Source organism: Desmodus rotundus, chromosome 13 (assembly GCF_022682495.2).
Source record: "Desmodus rotundus isolate HL8 chromosome 13, HLdesRot8A.1, whole genome shotgun sequence".
NCBI lineage: Eukaryota > Metazoa > Chordata > Mammalia > Chiroptera > Phyllostomidae > Desmodus > Desmodus rotundus.
Window position 1 is genome coordinate 75,064,197 of NC_071399.1, and position 20,226 is coordinate 75,084,422.

Genomic DNA, 20,226 nt, shown 5'->3' on the forward strand with positions numbered 1-20,226 from the left:
TTATTTTCCCCTTGCACTCGCTCAGACGGAAGCCCACTTGATGCTTCGGCCCTCTTGCAGAGGCTGTATCCACTTTGGTGTTTACCTAATAGCCACTTCAAAGCACCTACTATGTGCGGACACTGTGCCAGGTGCTGGGAATACAAAGATGAATAAGACACCACGCAGCACCTTCAGGAGCTTCCACATTCATGAAAACTATGGAGCCATAAACTAAAAGGCCAAATAAAATTTACTATAGAAATCGCTCTTATAGCAGTGGGCACCGAGGGAGGGAGGGAGGGACTAACTCTGACCAATTAGAGGAAGTGGTTATTCCTCTGGGTGCTGCTGCTTGGAGGGGGAGGAGGAGAGATTTCCAGGTAGGAAAGGGTGGCTGGTGGGCGTGGGGTGGGGAAAGAAGCACTCCCTGCAGAAGTGACGCTGTGGGCAGAGAGCTAGTTGTGAGCAGAGACCGAAAGTAAAGGAAAAAGAAAATGAGACATCCTCATCGCCCTAGATAATAAGCTTCATCTTATCACAAACTAGGCAATTTCACTGTGAGCTTCTCTGCCAGATCATTAAAACAGGTCAAATAAGCACAAATGATACCTGCAGAGGTGTCTCCTGTGAGCCAGATGCTATGGTAAGGTCTGGGAGCCAAACAACATCCCTGCAGTCACAGAACTTGCATCCCAGTTAAAGGTGGAGGAAGGAGAGACCGAAAAGAAAGAAACACAGTGTAATAAGTTGCGGTAAATGCCAGGAAGGTGAAAGCCAGCTGATGAGGCGGAAAGTGACTGTCTCAGAAGGGGCTGCTTTGTGGAAGGGCATTGGGGGGGCCCTGCAGCACCTGTTTGCATTCACGCATCACACCCAGGGATGAACTACCCTGGATGTGCTGACCCTGATATTTCCCCAAACATGGGAAACTCAACTGCATAATTTGGGGTCATGGGGGCTGCGTTCGCACTTTCCTCTAAAAAATAAAAAATAAAATAAAATAAAAATCAACACCATTGACAGGATACATATTAGTTACTGCCCATTTTCATGTTGTGTTGTTTCCTCAATTGCAGTATGTTACACTCTAGTTAGAAACAGTGGACTTAGAGCAGAATTTCTTTATTAGCATGATGAGTTGGGTTTGCCATAATTTATTCTTTCAAACTCAAAACCTTGGAATATTTGGATATTTCAAATTTGTCTTTTCTTGGTAACATGTACTTCTCCTACTGAAAAAGCCAAAATTTTACCAAATGCGTGACAGGTTTTATGAACTTTTTTTTTTGTAACTTATTTGATCTATCTCTAATTATCTTTGCTACAGGAAAACAAATGAGAGAAATGAGCTAAAAGCCACACTTAGTCGGTACAGATCTGATGACACTTTGGACAGGTAAGGTGTTTTGAACTATATCAGTAGAATGCGTAACATATTAAATCCCACTTCTTATAAAGCATGAAGTATTTAAATGCTTACCAAGGTAAACTTCGAACCATGATATTTTATATGCAGATATAGAAGGGCTATAATAATTGAATTATCTTCTTCAAAACTTAAAATCTTCACTCAGTAACACAGTTTTCCTAAAATCCTGCTAATAGTAGATTGATAGGAAAAAACTGAAACTGGTTTGAAGAAACTGGATTGCACGTAGGTAGAGTGGACATCATGTGGAATTTGTTCCATTTAAAGTGCAGAATAGAGTTGTTTTTGTGGATCTGAGTTGTCAGTCCTCTCTACCCCAATGGTAGAGGAACAACAGTTTCTGTATGGCCACTTTATGGAGAGACTGTACATGTTCATAACACAATAGTTTTGATCCATTCTAGGGTGAAGATGCTAGCTCTTTTTTTAAAAAAAAAGATTCTATTTATTTATTTTTAGGGAGAGGGGAAGGGAAGGAGAAAGAGGGAAAGAAACATCAATGTGTGGTTGCCTCTTGCATGCCCCCTACTGGGGACCTGGCCTGCAACCCAGGCATGTGCCCTGACTGGGAATCAAACCAGCGACCTTTTGGTTTGCATGCCGATGCTCAATCCACTGAGCCACGCCAGCCAGGGCAAGATGTTAGCTCTTTACTTTAGAAAGTGAACCTACTCTTTCTGCCCTGTCATTACCATGTGGCTTATAGAATGAGTCTATTCTGTTGTACCTGTTGTCAGTTTATTTTTATACAGAAGAAAAGGGCTCATCTCTGTAGGGAAAATTAAATGTCTGTTCAGGGTGAAATGTAAATGCTACAAATCGCATTTAAATTTTATACCGGGTGGAGATGCACATAAGCGGAAGTGAAGAGCAAAGTTAACCTCTTTAACTGGAGTCTAGGCACAATGGACACGTGAGGCCGTTGATAACTCGGGGTCTCTTCTTGTAGCTAAACATGTGCCGTTATTGTAGACAGAAATGCTATCTGCTGATTTTTAAGCAGATAGGCTGAGATTTGATATCGAATTTGTTCTGTATTCAGACTATGCCAGTGTTAGTTCATATAGCAAATGAATATACTTTACTCATAGGTTTTCAAAGTCAGGCTGCCCAAAGGAGGACAATCAGCACTGGCATCCCTCAGGAGGTGACGTCTCCCCCATAATTAACAGCCTTGACAAGGATGAGCTTGTAGGAGTCCCACATATGAACCAGGTCCCATCTCCACAGCACTGAGTGGAGAGCGGAGTCAAACACCTCTGCCACTCACCTGACCTTGCAGGCTTCTCCTATTGCATTGATAAATGAGAAGAAAACACTATCTCTAGGGATGAATTTGAAAGTGAAACAATGATGCCTCGAGAACAGTAAATATGTGGGAGACATAAGCCTTCATAGGCCGTATGTCTGAAAGTTGGTGCCAGGTCAGTGGAGACGGAGCCTGGGAACACTAGCAACAGCCGGACCAGTGCACACAGGCGAACCAGCTGAGTCGCTGTCAGCCTCCGCTGCAAATGAGAGTGACTGCCAGAGCTTTTAAACTTGATGGGTAACTTGTTCCCATCATCCCTCACCCCCAATTTCTGATTTAATTAGTCTGAGGTGGGACACAGGCATTTTTTGTAAAGCTTATGAAGTGATTCTAATGTGCAGCCAAAATTCAAAATCACCAATATAATCCCAAACCTTCATTTTATACACTAAAAAAAATGAAGCCAGAAATTACCTACTTTATTGACACAGGAGTTTAGTGGCATGTTTAGTGGAAAAAATATCCTGGTCAGCTCATTTCCCAGGCAGTCCTATCTCCCAACAGTAACCTGTGTCTGTCGGCGTGTGGAAATCGTTGTGAGGGACAGGACCCGGGTCAGTGGAGAAAGGCAAGTCCCGTTAGTAGGGTTTGGGCCCCATAATACCGGCCACTCCAAAGGCAAGCTGTGAAATAATTTTTTGAGGAAGATGGTTGACTATATCTGGTGGGTATGTATGTGCATTTCAATAATAATGCATTTATTTTAAATGAATATGAATATGACAAAAGTACTGACTTTATACTTGCAGAGTTCCCTTTAAAGATCTACTTATGTAGGTAAAAGTATGAGGTGTTCTAAAGAAACCTAAGTAAATAACCATGTAAGGAACAGATTATATGGCCCAAAGCCTGATTGGTTTAATGACTAATTTGGAAAACCTAGGTTTGGGCGACCTCTAGTGTTTTGTTGTGGAAATGTAACTCTCCCCCCACACCCCACCTTTTAAAAAGTAACATTGCCGATAACAATGTTTGGGTATTTCCTGTCCCCAAGACTGATTCCTGTTAAACAACCTATTTCATACCACAAGGTGGAAGGAACGTAAATTCCAAGGGAAGCGCAAAGTTAATTTCTGTACGTAATAAGACAGTGACATATGAATTGGAGAGTTCTCTCCATGATTATTCATAAACTAGGAGAGTGGAGGAGGTGGCTAATAACTGAAGGAAGGTATGAGTGCTGGAACAATCACACAACAGAATTAGGTGCCTGATGTCACGGGGCCCTGCTGGAGAGAATTTGGAGATAGACTATTTCCTAGCTGCGTGGCCAAGACTTCATTTCTTTTTCTGTAAAATGAAAATAATTGCGCCCACACTGTAGGGATGTTCTGAAGAGTAAAGGAAAATGTATAAAATGAGCCGCAAAGAGCAATTGGCAGCTATTTTTATTATTACATGCAGTACTGCCTACATAGACTTACACTGTAGAATGTTGATTAAATTCATTTAACTTTAACATCAGAACTCACCGCTTATTGAAACCTTGAGAACGTTTGGTATTACGGTTCTGTTTGCTTTAGAGTGATTGCTGCTTTCAGTGTTCCAGAGTAGCAGTTGCCCCAGATGACTTTTATGTTATGTGAAGGTCTCACAGACAGCTGTAAAGTCTGCTAGATTTAAGATTTAGGGTTACTGCCATCTTACTTACGGGACCCACAGTGGTTTACTGCAGAGCCCTGTTCACAGAAACATCTTGGAGGCTCAGTAGCAGGTAGTGCAGGGGATGTATTCATAGTCTTTGGCCTGATGATCACCTTAGATGTAAGATTTCTATACGTGGATTACAGGATTTTGTGTAAATTAATGCCTATATTGTAAACAGTCTGTTGAGACTATGGAGTTCGAAAGGAGTCCAACCTTCCTTACCCTTGCATTCAAGAGTTACCAGTTTGTGGCATTACTTACCACAAACATAAACTGTTTGGGGTTGATTCATAAAATTTCAAACATATTAGAGTCATTTCTTGGCATTTTAGGCACACATGTGAAAATGACATCTAGGATTTATTTTAAATGTATGACAAATCAGATTTTTTTTTTCATAGAAAATTTTTTAAGAGTGTGGCATAGGGTCCATCTTCCCAGAAACAGTTTATGGAATAAAAAGCCTCATACTAAAGCTGGTGGTAAAAGTGAAAGTTTAGAGGAAGTTATAGTAGACCCATAGTGTGGGATCAACAGACGGGTCTTGCTGCCCTTTCCTTTTTCGGAGCCTGGTTTTGCTACATCCTAGTTTGGTGCAGGCCTGCGGCGAGAGCCGGAAGACAGCCCACGTCTCAGGAAGAACCTGGTGTGCAGGAGGGAAGGGGTGAAACAGGGCAGCAACCATGAGACCCCACCATGGGCATGCGGACAACAGGATTTCTAATTTCTCTTTCCTGACCCGAGGGGCAGACAAACACACCCCTTCCAGCCCTACCCTCCCTGTGGAGTCCTGACAGTAGAGGGATGAAACTGTCTGACGGCCAGAGGGCCCTATTAACAAAATGTGTTAGTCAAAGTGAATCAATTCACCAGGGCAATGTAACTCTTTTAACGAGTTCCTTCTCTTGCTCCCAGACCCAGAATTTAGTACGATAGATTTCTGCGTACTCTCATCAGAGTCCAATGTGATTTGCTGGAAGAACGGGGACATCTCAGCTCCACGAAGAGACTAGGGGCCTATGTTCTGTGTTTCTTTATATACAGTGCCTTATATAACCTGTTTAAGGAAGGTGGGCACTGTGCTATACTCTTAGCACTGGATTTACTGCTGCCCTCTTCCATCCATGGGCACTGAAGCCATAACAGAAGGAGAATAAAGAGCACGGAGTATCACGCAAGAGGTTTTAGGATGTGCCTGGAAGTGGCAAACATTTCTGCCCAGTCTTTAGTCCAGAAGTCAATGTCATGGTCCCAACGTAACTGCAATGCAGATTGGAAAGTGTGGCCTCCCTGTGTGCTCAGAGGAGAGTAAAACGAGTTTGGCACGCATACAGCATTGTCTACACCACAAAACATTGAAAAATACTTAAGTTTTCCGGTGTTGTGTTTTACCAACATAGGAGGTGCTGTTGTCGGCTATGTGTATTATTGAACAGTCACGAATATAAAACAGTTACTGAATTAAATGCTCCACGAGTCAGAAAGGCTAATTGAAAAGCATGAACTTTAAAAATTACAAACTCTATCAAAATTGCCTTGCAAAGAAATTTTGGCACAAGTAGCTTTTTGTTGTAAAATTTTCTAAAGTGTAACACCTGAAAAACATTTCGTTTTACTGGAGAAAGGTTATGTTATGAACTTATCCAGCATAAAAGAAGTCTAAAAGGTGTTTAATATGTAATGTTCACCCAGTCTTTTGTCTCATTTCTCTATGAAGGATCTCAGACAGAAACGATGCTGCTAAAACGTATAAGGCCAATGCCTTGGATAACCAACTAACCAATAGGTACCAGTATTCACTAACTTTGGGAGAGGCTCAAGTTCAATATTTTTCTAAGCATTACTTATTTACTTACTATTCTTTAGTCCTACTTAATATCTTTCAGTTAATTCTTATCCTCTATTTTTTTGTTTCACATAAAAAGTTTGGAGTAAAAATTTTTACCCCTGCTCATGGTTAGATAAAAGTAAAATCTTGGTGCCTGGCTTAAAAATCAAGAGAACTCATTGCTTCAGGCCATCATTTTGTTTGTTTGTTTAACCATATTTATGTTTCTATTTAGGTTATCCTGATAGAAAGATTACAAAATACATGTAAATGTCCATTTCTTCTTCTTATTGCTAAACAAAATTACTGAAAAAACACTGAATTTTCCGAAAGAAAACAATTTCCTTCTCAATGTAGTATAAGACATAAAAAGATTATGAAATCATGTTACCAAATTTATTCAAATACTGATGCTTTCCTTTTCTTTCTCTCAGAAAATGTCTAACCCCTAATAATCAGAATCCTAAATTCATGGACGATTTCAAATAGATGCATGTATTGATCTTTCATTGTTGCTCAATATTTTGCCTTCTTTTTTCTTACCAGGCACATGTCCACATTTAGATCACCAGAAGCAACGAAAATGTATGTACTTTTCTAACTCATTACGTTTTAAGAATAAAGTGTATTTCTTCGTATGTGTTTAAGAAAAGCCAGGGTATACTGCCCTCAGGCCAAAGTTTAATTGTAAGGTAGCCACACCCCTATTGCTTAGGCAGAGAAAGAGTAGAAAGACTAAAATGGTTTATGTATTCAAATATCTACTGTGTGAACTTTGATGAAAGTTCAAAGTTCACACAGTTTTGTTGACCTCTGCTCTAACTAAATACCAATGTGTAACCTTTTTTGTTTTTTTAAATCTAGATTTTTAGTTTCTTTCCCCACAGAACCTTTTTTATTTTTTCTTACGCCTATGCAATCAACTCATTCTTCCAACATTTCACATCCTCCCCGAACACCTGTCACACCCACAACTCAACTGAGTCACGAAATCATGGGTTTGTTAACGATCTATTTGAATGAAGTATATTTCCCTTGGAACGTACTGCTAGCAGTTATAACCTACCCAAACTAGGTTGATTTTTGAAAACTTGATTAGTTTTAAATTTGTATTTACATATAAAATAATTTTTGCGCTGGGCTGAAACTTTCAGTAGTTGAAACAGGTCTGGGTTGTTTCCCTTTTTTGAGAGTTTGTGCGTGTTAAGAAATACTAAATAGAGATTTAATATGGCATGATTTTTAAGTGTTTTCTTAAACAAACTAATGCTTTTAATGCAAAAATCTTTGCAATACAATTTTTAGTTGCAATATAATTACAGGAGTAAAATATGTGTACACATAAAATATATATGTGTACGTATATGCATGTACGTGTATGTGTGTGTGTGTGTATTAATCTACATAGCACACCTAAATTGATCAGTCTGGATTTCAGACGCACCAATTCTGTGCCTGAAATCCAGACTGATAAAATGAACGATTTCTTTATTTGGTTCCTTTGGTTTTAGTTATTTAGATGACAGCCTGCCAATTTATAAAATGGGTAAACTGAGAAAGAACTTCTTGTGGTTTGTTCTTCTATCTTCAAGTGAAACATTTTGTGGTGGATGGAGAGCAGATAGGAGTGTAAAGAGATCACGAGAGCTTTAAAGGTGGGGTGGAATGGGAAAGTTTCGGGAATGTAAAATAGTTGTTGTTCTGGTGATTAACAGGCAGCCCGGGGGCTTTCTGGGTGCGAGCACCACCAGCACCCCGGCTTCCACGTCTGCTACGACGCCGGTGAAGAAAAAGAGGTACGATGGGTTCATGGCGTCAGCCTCTTGCTGCTACTCTGTCAGGGATTCTTCTTTATTAATTTCTGAACCAGATCATCCACCAAGGCTCCAGGCAGCATTCAGAGGTTGCTCTGCGCTTCCTCCCTGTTCCCTCCTTCCCTTCCCAGGGATCCAAGGCCTTCTGAAATCTGTGGTCCTCACACTTCAGTCTCCCCCACAACCCACCCCCAATCTCCTTTACAAATACTCGCTCTTCCTTCCAGTTCCCTCAGGGTCTTGGGTATCTAGGTAATGTTTTGATGATAGAGTCCCAATATTCATGTAACACATTTTAACAGAGTCCCACTACCGCAAATGTCTTACCCTGAAACAGTGACCAGTGTCACCATATTTTGCTCCTGAAACCAGCCTGCATTGTGGCTGCCTCCTGGGCTCTGTGGATTGAGTGGACCCTTCTTCCAAGGAGAGAGGCAAAGACTGTATCTGGAGACATTGATCTGTGCTTGTGTGATTATTGCCTCCTCCTCCAACTTCTCCCTTGCGGCCTCCCTCATTCTGTCCATGCTGAGTCTGTTTATCCAGCAAGCACGGAGAATCTGTAGCTAGACGGTGGTGGCGGAATGTTCTTCAAGACTGAATGTGATGGTGAAAGGGATTTTTGCTTGTTAAGAGAACGTATTGCTAGGGAATCATGATGCTAATGGAAGACAAGCATTTGTGAACCTCGGTGCTTTTAGCAGTTGCCTATTTTCTCTGCCTGCAGCTGGGACCGTGCCAGGTCTAGGGTAGGTGGTGCTCCGTGTTTGTTGATGGAGTAGCTGACAGCCATGGCGCTGCCATTGTCCTCCTGGAGAGAAAAGGCTGATTCCATTTGCCTTGTGGTTGGAATTCCGTGTTGTATCTGCAGAGTCTCAGAAGATGGGATCATCTTTCTCTTGGACCCCAAATTCACATTGCCCTGACCCTTTGCTTGTCAGAAACAGATTCCTAAGGTAGGAGGGGAAATTTAAGGTCAGTGAGTTCAATCTAGTACCTGGCACAACAGTCTTCCCTCTGACAGTCCAGGCCTAGTTTAGGACCACAGGAGGCAGCAGCAGACGCCCACCTCTGTGATTTCCCTCTGATTCACTCTCATAGGGAGCAACTACTGCTTAAATCGAGGTGAAATCAGCTTTGATTTACTCCCATCTCATCTTAGTCGAGTCCTGCAGTGCCTCAGAGAATACAGCTGCGAATTTTTTTTATTTTGTTTTTAGTACTTCCTTTTTAATGACACAAGAAATACTTAGAGAACAGTTCTTCTCTTAGGAGTGGGACTTCTCTGCTTCCAGACCAAGATACTTTTGAAAAAAATCTTTATTGTGTTTTTTTCCCATTACCACTTAGTCCCCTTATACCTTCCCCCTCCCCCAGCAGTCATCACACGGTTGTCCATGTCCATGAGCCCTTTTCCCTGATGGAGGCACTTTGTAACAGGACTGGAATGTCCGAAGAAGGAGGGGAAAATCCCCAGTCCTGAGACTTCTGAAGTTCAGCCCTTAGCGCTGGCTGCAGACCTGGGTGTCATTCGCGTTCGTTCCCTTTCAGGACATGCTACGAACTTTTCAGGTTCCCACCTACCTTCTGGTTGCTAAGGACAAGCCGAGCAGATTTAACTGTGCATTCCTCTTCTAAAAGATACTACGAGTATCTTTTTAGTATGTTTTTTAGAAAAAAACTAAAAGTATGTTTCTAAAGTACAATACCGGGTTGTACTTTACAACCCTGTGATGAGTTTTATCACTGGCAGTTTATTTTTCCTTCTTATGGAATCTATTGGGGTGACACTGGTTGACAAAATTACACATATTTCAGATGCATGGTTCCACAACAGATTATCTTTCACTGCATTGTGTGGTCTCCACCCCAAGTCAAGTCTCCGTCCATCACCGTGTGTTCCCCCAAGCCCTCCTCTACCTCCCCCACCCCTCCCCCCGGCAGTCCCCACACTCCTGCCTGTGTCCGTGAATTTTTTTTCTCTTTTTCCTTTTATTCAATCCCTTTACCCCCCACCTTCTAACTCACCCCCCTCCCTGACAGTTGTCAGCCTGCTCTCAAACTATGAGCCTGTCTCTATTTTTCTTGTTACAACTGGCACTTTGAACTTCCTAATCTCCTTCACCTTTTTTGCTCATGCTCCCCACCTCCCTCCTATCTGACAACCAGCAGCTTGCTTTCTGTATCTATGAGTTTGTTTTTGTGGTGTTTTGTTTGTTTGGTTTGTTTTTTAGATTCCACATATACGCGAAATTATGTGGTATTTGTCTTTCTCTGTCTGACTTAATCTCCCTTAGCATAATACCCTGTAGGTCCAACTATGTTGTTGCAAATGGCAAACTTTCATTCTTTTTGTGGCTGAGTAGTATTCCATTGTATACATGCACCACATCTTTAGCCACTCATCTATCAGTGGACACCTAGCTTGCTTCCATATGTTGGCTGCGGTAAATAATGGTGCAACAAATATAGGGGTACCTATATGGTTTTGAATTAACTTTTCAATTTCATCAGATAAATGCCCAGAGATGGGGTTGTGGGGTCATATGGTAGTTATATTTTAATTTGTTGAGGAACCTCCATACTGTCTTCTACAGTGGCTGCACCATTTTATGTTTCCACCAACAGTGCACAAGGGAGCACCTTGGGAGGGGCTCCGGGCAGGCAGAGGCTAGCCGCCATTTGTGTGGGTCTGGGGGCTGCTGGGTAGGAGCTGTCGTGCAAGCTGAAGGCAGGCAGCTGGCACTTGTGTGCAGCGTGAGGGCGTTTGGAAGAGGTGGCGGCATAAGCAGAGGCGGGCTGCTGCTTGTGTAAAGGGTCTGAGCCTCTGGAAGACGCTCTGGCTGGGTGACTGGGGTGGGCAGGGCCAGAGCTCAGGGGATTATTGGGGACTGGGACAATGGTGTTAGCTGGGTTCATGGAGAGTGACAGATTTGCATCCACCCGTTCAGGGACAGCTAGGTAGGAGGAGAGCTCAACAAAGGAAGAACCTGCCAGCACTTCCTTCCTCCGAGAGAGTTCCCAACAATCCTTGCCCTCATCCTAGAATTAGTCAATTTAATTCTTCCCCCTTGTGACCAAGGCAATTCTCTAACTGGGGTCTCTGGGCTAGAACTTGGAGCTGGTGAGTTTGCATGTGTGCCCTTTAAGGCCTCAGTCTCCCAGAGATCTTTTCCTCTCTCAGATGTAACCCCTGCCAGATGTTACGGGGACTTTGTTCCCAGCACCTGTGCCCCAAGCTGAAGAGCCCAGTGTGGGGCTCAGACCCATTGCTCCTCCCAGGGGCAATTTCAAAGCCAAGATATTCCTTCCGTCTATTAATCTTGGGTGCGGCACCTGCCTTGCCTGGACCACGTCTCTGCCCCTCTTACCTGTCTTGACGTGGCTACATCCTGCGTTACAGACATTCTGTTCAGCGAGTCTTCAGGTGGTTCTCAGTGAGGGTTGTTCTATAATGTAGTTGAAGTTTTCCTGTGTTTGTGGGAGGAGGCGAACTCGGAGTTCACCTGCTCTGCCATCCTGACTCTGCCTGGTGCTTCAAGAGTTTAAGGCCAACACTCTGTCCTTCTATCCAAGCCTTGTCTTCCTTATCTCTAGGCTAGGTCGCTCTTCGCAGAACATCTTCATTTTTCATTCATGTCTTAGTCTTCTTGATGGAGCCCTTAGCTATCCCCACCAACTAAAATTATGCTCTAGTAAGGTGAAAACATCTTTCCAATTGGACATATGCATATCTGTATTTGTATAGAAACACACACACATATATAAAATTGATGTTAGCAATGCTGTGGTGTTCATTTATGTTTTCAATATTCTTACTTGTCGGAGTTTTCTATCACACAGGTTTTTTAAACCATACTTTGAGTAGAGCCTAAGATTGTTATTTGTGTTATGAAATATTTCAGATATGCAGAAAATAAAGAGAAAATGAGTATTTTTATGATAAATACCCATGGACTTACCATCTAGATTTTTAGAATGTTATTATTTTCTAGATTTCCTTCAGCTTTCTTTGAAAAGAAGTGTCCACATTGTTTAGTGTCAAAGGAAATGGGAAGAGGACTTTCCATAGGGGAGCAGATAGCCTGGCCTCCAGGACATTTTCCTGCCACTGCATTTATAAAATAGCTTTATTTTTACTTCTGAGGTCTTGTAGAAAAGTTACCTCATTGCCTATATAGTCTCTGTATTTCCACCTCTCCTGTAGACACATGGGTGGGATCAGGTCTTTCCAGCACTGTGCTTACACCCAATGTGCTTCCTTCACAGGCAGTCCTGGTTTCCTCCACCCCCGCCAGGGTACAGCGCCACGCCCAGCACAGGGGCAAGCAGAAGGTAAGGGAAAGGGGCGGGGGGTAATTGCTATATAATTTGATGGGAGAATGTGTTAGTTATTGACAATGTCTAATTGTGGCTCCTTCGGAATACATTGGAGACAACTTTGTGAACTCTGAGCGTGGAAGCTCAGACAGCCTCGGGAGAGGGCCCAGGGCACAGGGGCCCCAGGTAGGAAACCTGGCAAGCCGCAAGGAGTCAGTCAGTAGCCGAATTAGTTCGCGAAGGGCTGCGGGAACAAAGGACCACCGAGTGGGTGGCTTGACAGAAATGTGTTGTCTCAGAGCTCCAGAGGGTAGACATCCAAGTTCAAGGGGTGCGCGGGGTTGCTTCCTTCTCAGGGCTCCCGGAGAGGATCTGTTCCGTGCTCTCCCGTAGCAGCGGGTGGTTCCCTGACGACCTTCGTCATTCCCTGGTTTGCGTCGCTGTCTTCTTGACCCCTGCCTTCTGTTCACGCCTTGTTCTCCCTGCGTGTGTAGGACACAGTCTCATCAGACACGGGGCCTTTCTACTGCAGTAGCACCTAATCCTGACTCAGCTAATTATGTCTGCGATGAGCCTATTTCCAAGTAGGGTCACATTTGAGGCTCTGTGCACCAGGGCTTCAACATGTGAGTTTGGGAGACACAATTTAACCCCTAAGAGTGGCAGAGGAGGGAACAGTCAGGCGCCAGGCGGGACTCCAAGGTGGGCTCCTGGCGCGCAGCAGCTTCCAGTCTGCGGGGAATCCAGGGGACTATGTGGGGGGCATGCGGGCCAAGTTCTCCATAAACTCTAAGTGATACATGGGTGCTTTCTATTTTTATTTTTTGTTTGTTGAGAGCAATAATTAAACTAAAATTATAGACCATGTTGGGGATGCCTTGTTCCACAACTTCCAGGTAGGAATGCCAGCAACTATTCAATAAGTATTTAGTAAGTGATCACTGTGTGCCAGACACGGTTCTAGGGATGTACCAGTGAACAAGACATGACCTCTACACTCCCGCCTTCAGAGAGGCAGACACCGGTGTGGAGCACCCCCTGATCTATGCCATCACTCACATGGGGGAAAATAGGTCTCCTGTTTGGTATTGCCTCAGGGTATCCAAAAATTATTTTCATGTATACCACCAACCCCTGGAATACCTTTACCAAGTACTTTTATGTTTCAGTGGGACTTATTTTCTCACTTCAACAGTTAGAAAAGAGTTATTAAATGTTGTACATGTTTAATATTAGACTGTTTTAGTTCTTAAGAATTTTATCTGCTATGCAGGCTTTTAATGCTTCTTTTATTTCCAAATAAATGTCCTTTATTATAATTTAGGTTGGATTTATAAGGTCATAAACTTCAGTCCATAAATAGACACAAAGAACTCAAGGTGCTTTTTTCACACGTTGTTGCATCTATGTCCATGTGTGTATATTATTTATATCTATTGATATATAAAATTATTGAACATGTTGAATAATCAGAGCTTGGAATTACACCCATCTTCTGTTAAAACGTTTTCTTTTTAAAAGTGCTTGTCAGTAGGTGACTTCCAATTATATGAACTGCCAAGTATGGATTTTATTTCTAGTTTAAAACCTTTTTTCCCCTCCAGCTGTGTTTAGATGTTTTTCTATGAGTGACACCTTTCATAGAGCTACCTAAGTGGGGAAAATTTTTAGTAGGAGTTTTGCTAGTTGCTATTGTTTCCTGAACATTATACGATCCATCTAATTTTGTCTTGATAGACAACTGGTATTTAGAAATATATATTAAAATACTTATTTTGAAAATAACTTTTTATTTTTGTCTTCTATTCAGTATTCCAACATTATTATAAATTATCATTATAATAAGCAACTGATTATATAACTGTGTAAAAATATGGAGGGATTATTCACGAGTTAACATAGCATGTTTTCAATGCCCATTCAGCTCGTGGATCTCTGCACAGAACTGACAGTTCTTGGCTCTGTGCCTTCACAATTAATGCATTACTGGATGCAATTTACATGGAAGATAAAATGAGTTACAATGTTCCCATTTCTGATTCCTGGCTCAGGTCCATAGCACCAGAACTCAGGAAAAGAGAAGGTTATTGGACTAGGCTGATCAATTTAGATATCCATTCCTTTCATAAAGCACAGATTATTAATATAATGGTTAAACAGAAAGACTTCTCAGTGAGGATCAGAGCTAATGTCATGCCAAGCTTGGGAGGGAAGAAGAGAATGATAACAATATAGCAATGTCTTTGATTTCTAAAGTGCTTTTCTCCAGAAGAGCTCAAAGGACAGCTTCTGTTTCTCACCTTTAATGCCAGTGCATTCTCAGGGCTGAGAAAGCACTTTTTAGTAAAAGCTGAAAAATAGAAGCAATTATTAAATGATGAAAGGAAGCAAAAGCTTCCAAAGAGATTTTTGTCCCCACAAGCGCCCAAAGAAAATGGAAATAGGTCAAAAACAGATAAAAATATGATTTTGAATACCAGCTAACAGCTCAAAGCTAACCTTATTTCCCTTCCTCATTTACTCATATGCTGGTCTCCTTCTCCCTTCTCTCTCCCCTCCTCTCTTCTGCAAAGGAATTTTCCTTAATACTGACACCTTTCTGTTCTTCACTTGTGAACCTTTATTTTTCCATCCCCTCATCTTTCTCAGAGATTTCACTTACCCCACACATCTGTGTCTGTGCAGCACACTTGGGAAGACCGCCAGACTTCCCACTCATTGCAGGAATGAGTATTTTCACTGAATCTTTAACCCTTGACCTCTCTGTGGCCTTTGAAACCATGGACCGTCCCATCCCTCTTGACTTCTATAATGTGGAACAATCAAATTTAGTTGTATTTGGACTGAAAACTTCTGTTGGTGTTGGGTTTGGATTAAAATCTATTACAGGTATGATGTAAGCTGCACCCAAAAGGTCTCAAGCTTTTTTATCAACAGAAGAACCCATGATATCACATATATATATATATATATATATATATATATATATATATATATATATTTCATCCAGCTACACACACGTAGAACTTCAAAACTGTTATTGACCTCTGTGTCTCCCTTACTCCCCTTACTCAATGGTTGTAGAGTCCAGAGATGTGCTGATCAAGGAAAAGATATGGCCCTCTGGGGGCAGTAGCACTACAGGCTTCATTTGGATGGTTCTTTGGCAGGTTTTAATGGGAAGGAAGTCACTAACAGCATGAGACTTTCCAAAGGTGCCACCACCCAGAAGGAGAGGAGGCCAGGGAACTCCTAAGGGGCAGGGGGATCAGAGATAAGGCTTACATGCCACTTGGCAGCACGGGGGTGGTGCTCCTGGGTCAGAGAACTCCAAAGCATCTTTTACTGCCCCAAAAGCTGGAAAAGGTGGTTGCACAAGTAATCATAACCAAGGTCAACTGCGGGATCATGAGAAAATCATCAACATTTTCTGGGAGCTCTGATGTGGTGAGAAAAGCTTGTAATGAGGAATTTGGGAGGAGAAGTTCCTGCAAGAGGTGGGGTGGGGCAGGGGAGAGAAGAGAAATTGCACGTGCTGGGTTTTCACCCCATGCTGATGTTAAGCACAGTGATGTCACCAATCAGGGGCAGAAGAAAAAGGAGCAAAATGAGAAGTGCACACTTGGTCTCATGAAGCTGACTGTGCATTGATTTGAGCAGGTGGAGCCTTGCATACTGAAAGGAAATATTTGTAGAGGCAATTTTCAAGCAGTGAGCAATGAGGGACATGCTCAGATCTGAGGTTGGACAGAGACCCAGCTTTGTGAGTGAGCCCCCCAATTTAAATGCGGTATCCACAGAGTGAGGTTACCTATGGAGGAAATACTAAACCAGAAGAGAATGAAAGTTGGACATTGATGTGTCTCTACACACGAGGTGGTAGAGGAGGAACCAGAAAAACGAAATCTTACCTGGTGCAATTTCGTGGTAAAGGTGAGGTGCTATGAGAGGCAGGGAGGGTGGAGGCAGCGTAAGTAGATGCATTCTACCATCCAAGGCCAGCCGATTCTTCAAAGTCTGGTATGGGTCTGTCTTCCTCTACCGAGATTTCTCAGCCCAAGGGGTTGTCTTTGTCATCAACTCAGAAAGCTTATTATCTGCAGTCCTCACTTGGCAACTCATTGTTCATGACCTTAAAACATTACTTACTGTTGGGATATACTCATAGACAGCAGCATCTTATAATCCTTTGAATTATCAGTACATTTGTCCATAGTAATTTGTTGATAAATACATATTGATTAATTTTAATATTTCTTATTAATATTTCAAGATAAGGGTTTTCTCCCAACCCTTCTAGTTAGGGTTTTGTCTCTTTATAGTTAGGCTTTATTCTACGGGCTTAAGTTTTGATGACCATTTAAACATGGCTCTCTCGTTCTCTGTCTCTTCCCAAAACACTTGTTGAGTTCTGACTATGTGCTAGGGAAGCACTTTGCAGAATCCAGGAACATAGGGACGTGTAAGACCCAGTCCCTAGTTCAAGAAACTCAGAGTCTATCGGGAGGTCAATGTGGGGTAAGCATGAAGGCTGTCCTTGACTGAGTGATTTCTTAGGGGCGTGATGAACACAAAGGTCCAGACAGCCACGGACTGTGTGGCGGCATGGAGAGGGAGGCTGGGAGGGTGTGCCTGAGGGACAGTAGAGTCAGAGGAGGGTCTGCGTGAGGACGGAGCCATTCCAAACAGAAAGGAGAGAAGGAACAAAGTTCCAGGGTCAGAGAGCATGCAGTATGTGTGTGCACATACATGCATGTGTCTATTTGCGTGTGTAGAACTGTGCGGCTTCTGTCCAAGATGCCTTCTTTACCTTCATCCTCGATCAGTTGTGTTTAGTGATAGCGAGAAATCTAGTAATTCCAAATTTCACATCATGTGAAAAACTTATTTAATAGAAATTGTGGGTGACATACTCAGTCATGATAAACTTTGGTACCTTTCCAGAACATTGTTTCTGTTTTAAGAGTTAATGCTTTGCTGTTATGTAATTTGAACTCTGACTATGTGCTAGAGATTGTGAAATATACATAAAAGAAAGTACAAATATAATCATTATACAAAATTATTAGGTCAGAGCCAGTGAAAGTTTTTCCCTTTCCACTTCTTTTTTTGAAGACATTAAAAAGTCAGACACAGTTATTAGTGTATTAGTGCCACCAATTATTAGTGTATGTGCAAATTTTCAAGTTCTTAAACCTTTTCTCACCTTTGAGTCCTTCAAGAGTGGTGCCATTTGCCAGGCTTGAACCAACAGAGCAGATAACAGGCGCCAGTCACGAGAAATGTTCGGGTGCATCGCAATGACGTACAGAAAGGAGATTTCTGGGAGGCTGCGGTTGAAATTGCTTCTGATTTCAGAACATACCGTTCAGTATTGGTGTTTATAGTCAAGTCAATGCTTCTGACTATGCATTTAGTGACTTAGAGACTCACATGGATTAAATAGCATGTGAAGCTCATTTAAGAAACTCACAGAAGCCAAACTAAGGTATTGCTTCATAGGCAATGTGAATGTTTATGATTATTACCCATTTTAATGATTCAGGATTAATAATGAAGCCACCACCACTAGTAATGACAAAAAAAGGTGTTTTTTTTCTGGAATCATTGTCAAAGGTAGAGAACAGAATATGTAATATCTGATAAAGTTAAAATTGTGGAAACACACCTAGAAAAATTACCATAGAGTTGAGTGCTTGCTTGCTATGTTCTTTCATAATTTCTCATCCATATTTGTTTCAGCCTCTTCTCCTTCAGTGGATTTTCACTCTCAGTTAGCTGATTGGTAGATTTTGAAAAAAAAAAAAATCCTGATTGAGAAGTGAGTTGCCATGGCAACCTTGCACTACACTTCTATTTTTCTGTCTGTAACTATAAATGGTAAAATGTAACCTTTCTAATTATGCTGTGATTTGTTTAACTCTATGGGTACCAAATCCTCCACAAAGTTTGCTATCATTTTAAATAAAAACACTATATTTTATTTCTCTCTCAACAAAACTCTTCTTTACATTAGCTAGATTCTGTTTTGTAAAAATTAAGATTCTAATAGACTCAGTAAAAGGTCTAAGGGCAGTGATTTTACAATCTTATCTGAATGCCTAGAATGCCCATTCTAAACGTTCAAAGTAAATAAAACTTTATCTTGAGTAAAGGTTTATTATTTTAGAAAAGTATTGTTCAAATAAAACAGAGAGGAAACTAATTCACAATGTGGAAATGAAAGGCTGAACCTTCAGCAATCAGCTGCTTTTCCCCCAGCCCCTTGGGGTCAACACTGCCAGTCTCTGACCTCCTCACATGAGCTGTAAGTAACTCATATGTTCAAATAGCAACAACAATCGAAAAACATCCCCGTTTCCCCTCCATCCAGATTCCCACTGCCCCTGCCTCCCATGGAGCCCTAGCTGCCTCTGCTGTTGCCAGGCGAGCTCCGACAAAGGGGAAGTATGACAAAGCAGGGAACCTTTTCGGAAGTAGGAGCAAACAAGCAGCTGTGAGAGTCAGGATGCCTTGGGGCGAGCTCTCTGCCCAAAACATCACCCTTCAAGCTACAAATCCCTCTGCTTCAGCCATGAAAACCAAGCTCTTTGATTAGAAAAAAGTTATTTCACCATTTAGTAGTATTGCCTGAAGGTCTACCAGCTAGAGATTATACATCTCACCTCAGTTAATACCATGAACATCTGACAGGCTAAGGGGCTGTCTGTGGTCATTCGAATCTTAGTGTCACTGACATAAATCGGGCTTCATGCTGCTAAAACCGGGCAGAGCTGGAGCACATTCGGGAATGGTGGTTTGGATTTTTGTGGAGAGGAGATGGCTTTGGAGCAGGCAGACTCCGGGAGGCAGGGAAGCCCGGGTGTGGTGTAGTATGGGTGACAGGAGCATAGCGTGACATAGGAACTGTACTTCCATGACCGTGGGACTGCTCGGTTGGGGTGCAAGGTCTAATATTTTACTTAGGACTCTCCTCATACATGGCAAATTGGGGGCACGTCTCCCTCTCGGAGATGTGCAGAATATCATGTAAGTGGATCACACAATGTGCAGACAGGACCTTTTGAACCTGGCTTCTTTCACTGAGCATGTTTCACATGAGATTCATTCATGCTGTTGCATGTATGATAGGTCATCCCTTTTCATTACTGAGTAGTATTCCATTGAATGAAGATAACAAAATCCACGTATCTGTTCACTCATTGGAAGAAATATTTTTTGTTTCCAAAAATGCTTTAAATGTTCACATACAGATTTTCATATGAACATATATACTTATTTCCCTTAAATGCCTACAAGTGAGATTGCTAGGTCATATAGTGAGAAACTGCCAAACACTTTTTAAAGTGGGCGTACCACTTTGCATTCCCACCAGCTATGAATGAGAATTCAAGTCGTTTCACTTTCTTAACACCACTAATACTGTCAGTTTAGAAAACATATTTTTAAAAATTTTATTTATTTATTTTTATTCAGTTACAATTGTCTGCATTTTCTCCCCATCCCTCCACCCCACCCCAGCCAGTCGCACCTCCCTCCCCTACCTCTACCCTCCCCCTTGATTTTGTCCTTGTGTCCTTTATAGTACTCCTATAGACCCCTCTCCCCACTATCCCCTCCCCACTCCCCTCTGGCTATTGTTACAATGTTCTTAATTTCAATGTCTCTGGTTAAATTTTGTATTTTAGCCACTCAACTAAGGGTGGAGTATATCTCATCATGGTTTAAATTTGCATTTTCCTTAAGACTAATGATGTTGAACATCTTTTCATATGCTTATTTGTCATGTATATATCTTTGGTGAAATATCTGTTCAAATCATGTACCTATTTTTTAATTTATTTTTTATTGTATTATTTTCCATTACCATTTACCCTCCTTATAAGTCCCTCCC

The 20,226-nt window shown here is 41.8% G+C and overlaps 1 protein-coding gene across 6 annotated transcripts in view; it reads left to right on the forward strand.

Annotated features, from left to right (window-relative positions):
- Positions 1–20,226, forward strand: part of SCEL (sciellin) — a 99,883-nt gene that overhangs the window by 23,280 nt on the left and 56,377 nt on the right. For 5 of the 6 annotated variants that reach the window (XM_045201624.2, XM_053916689.1, XM_053916687.1 and 2 more), the window contains 5 exons: positions 1,310–1,378; positions 6,088–6,156; positions 6,745–6,783; positions 7,914–7,994; positions 12,282–12,347. In XM_045201624.2, the coding sequence (XP_045057559.2) occupies positions 1,310–1,378; positions 6,088–6,156; positions 6,745–6,783; positions 7,914–7,994; positions 12,282–12,347 (324 nt within the window). The remainder of the gene's footprint in view (positions 1–1,309; positions 1,379–6,087; positions 6,157–6,744; positions 6,784–7,913; positions 7,995–12,281; positions 12,348–20,226) is intronic. The other variant, XM_053916690.1, reaches the window with a different exon arrangement.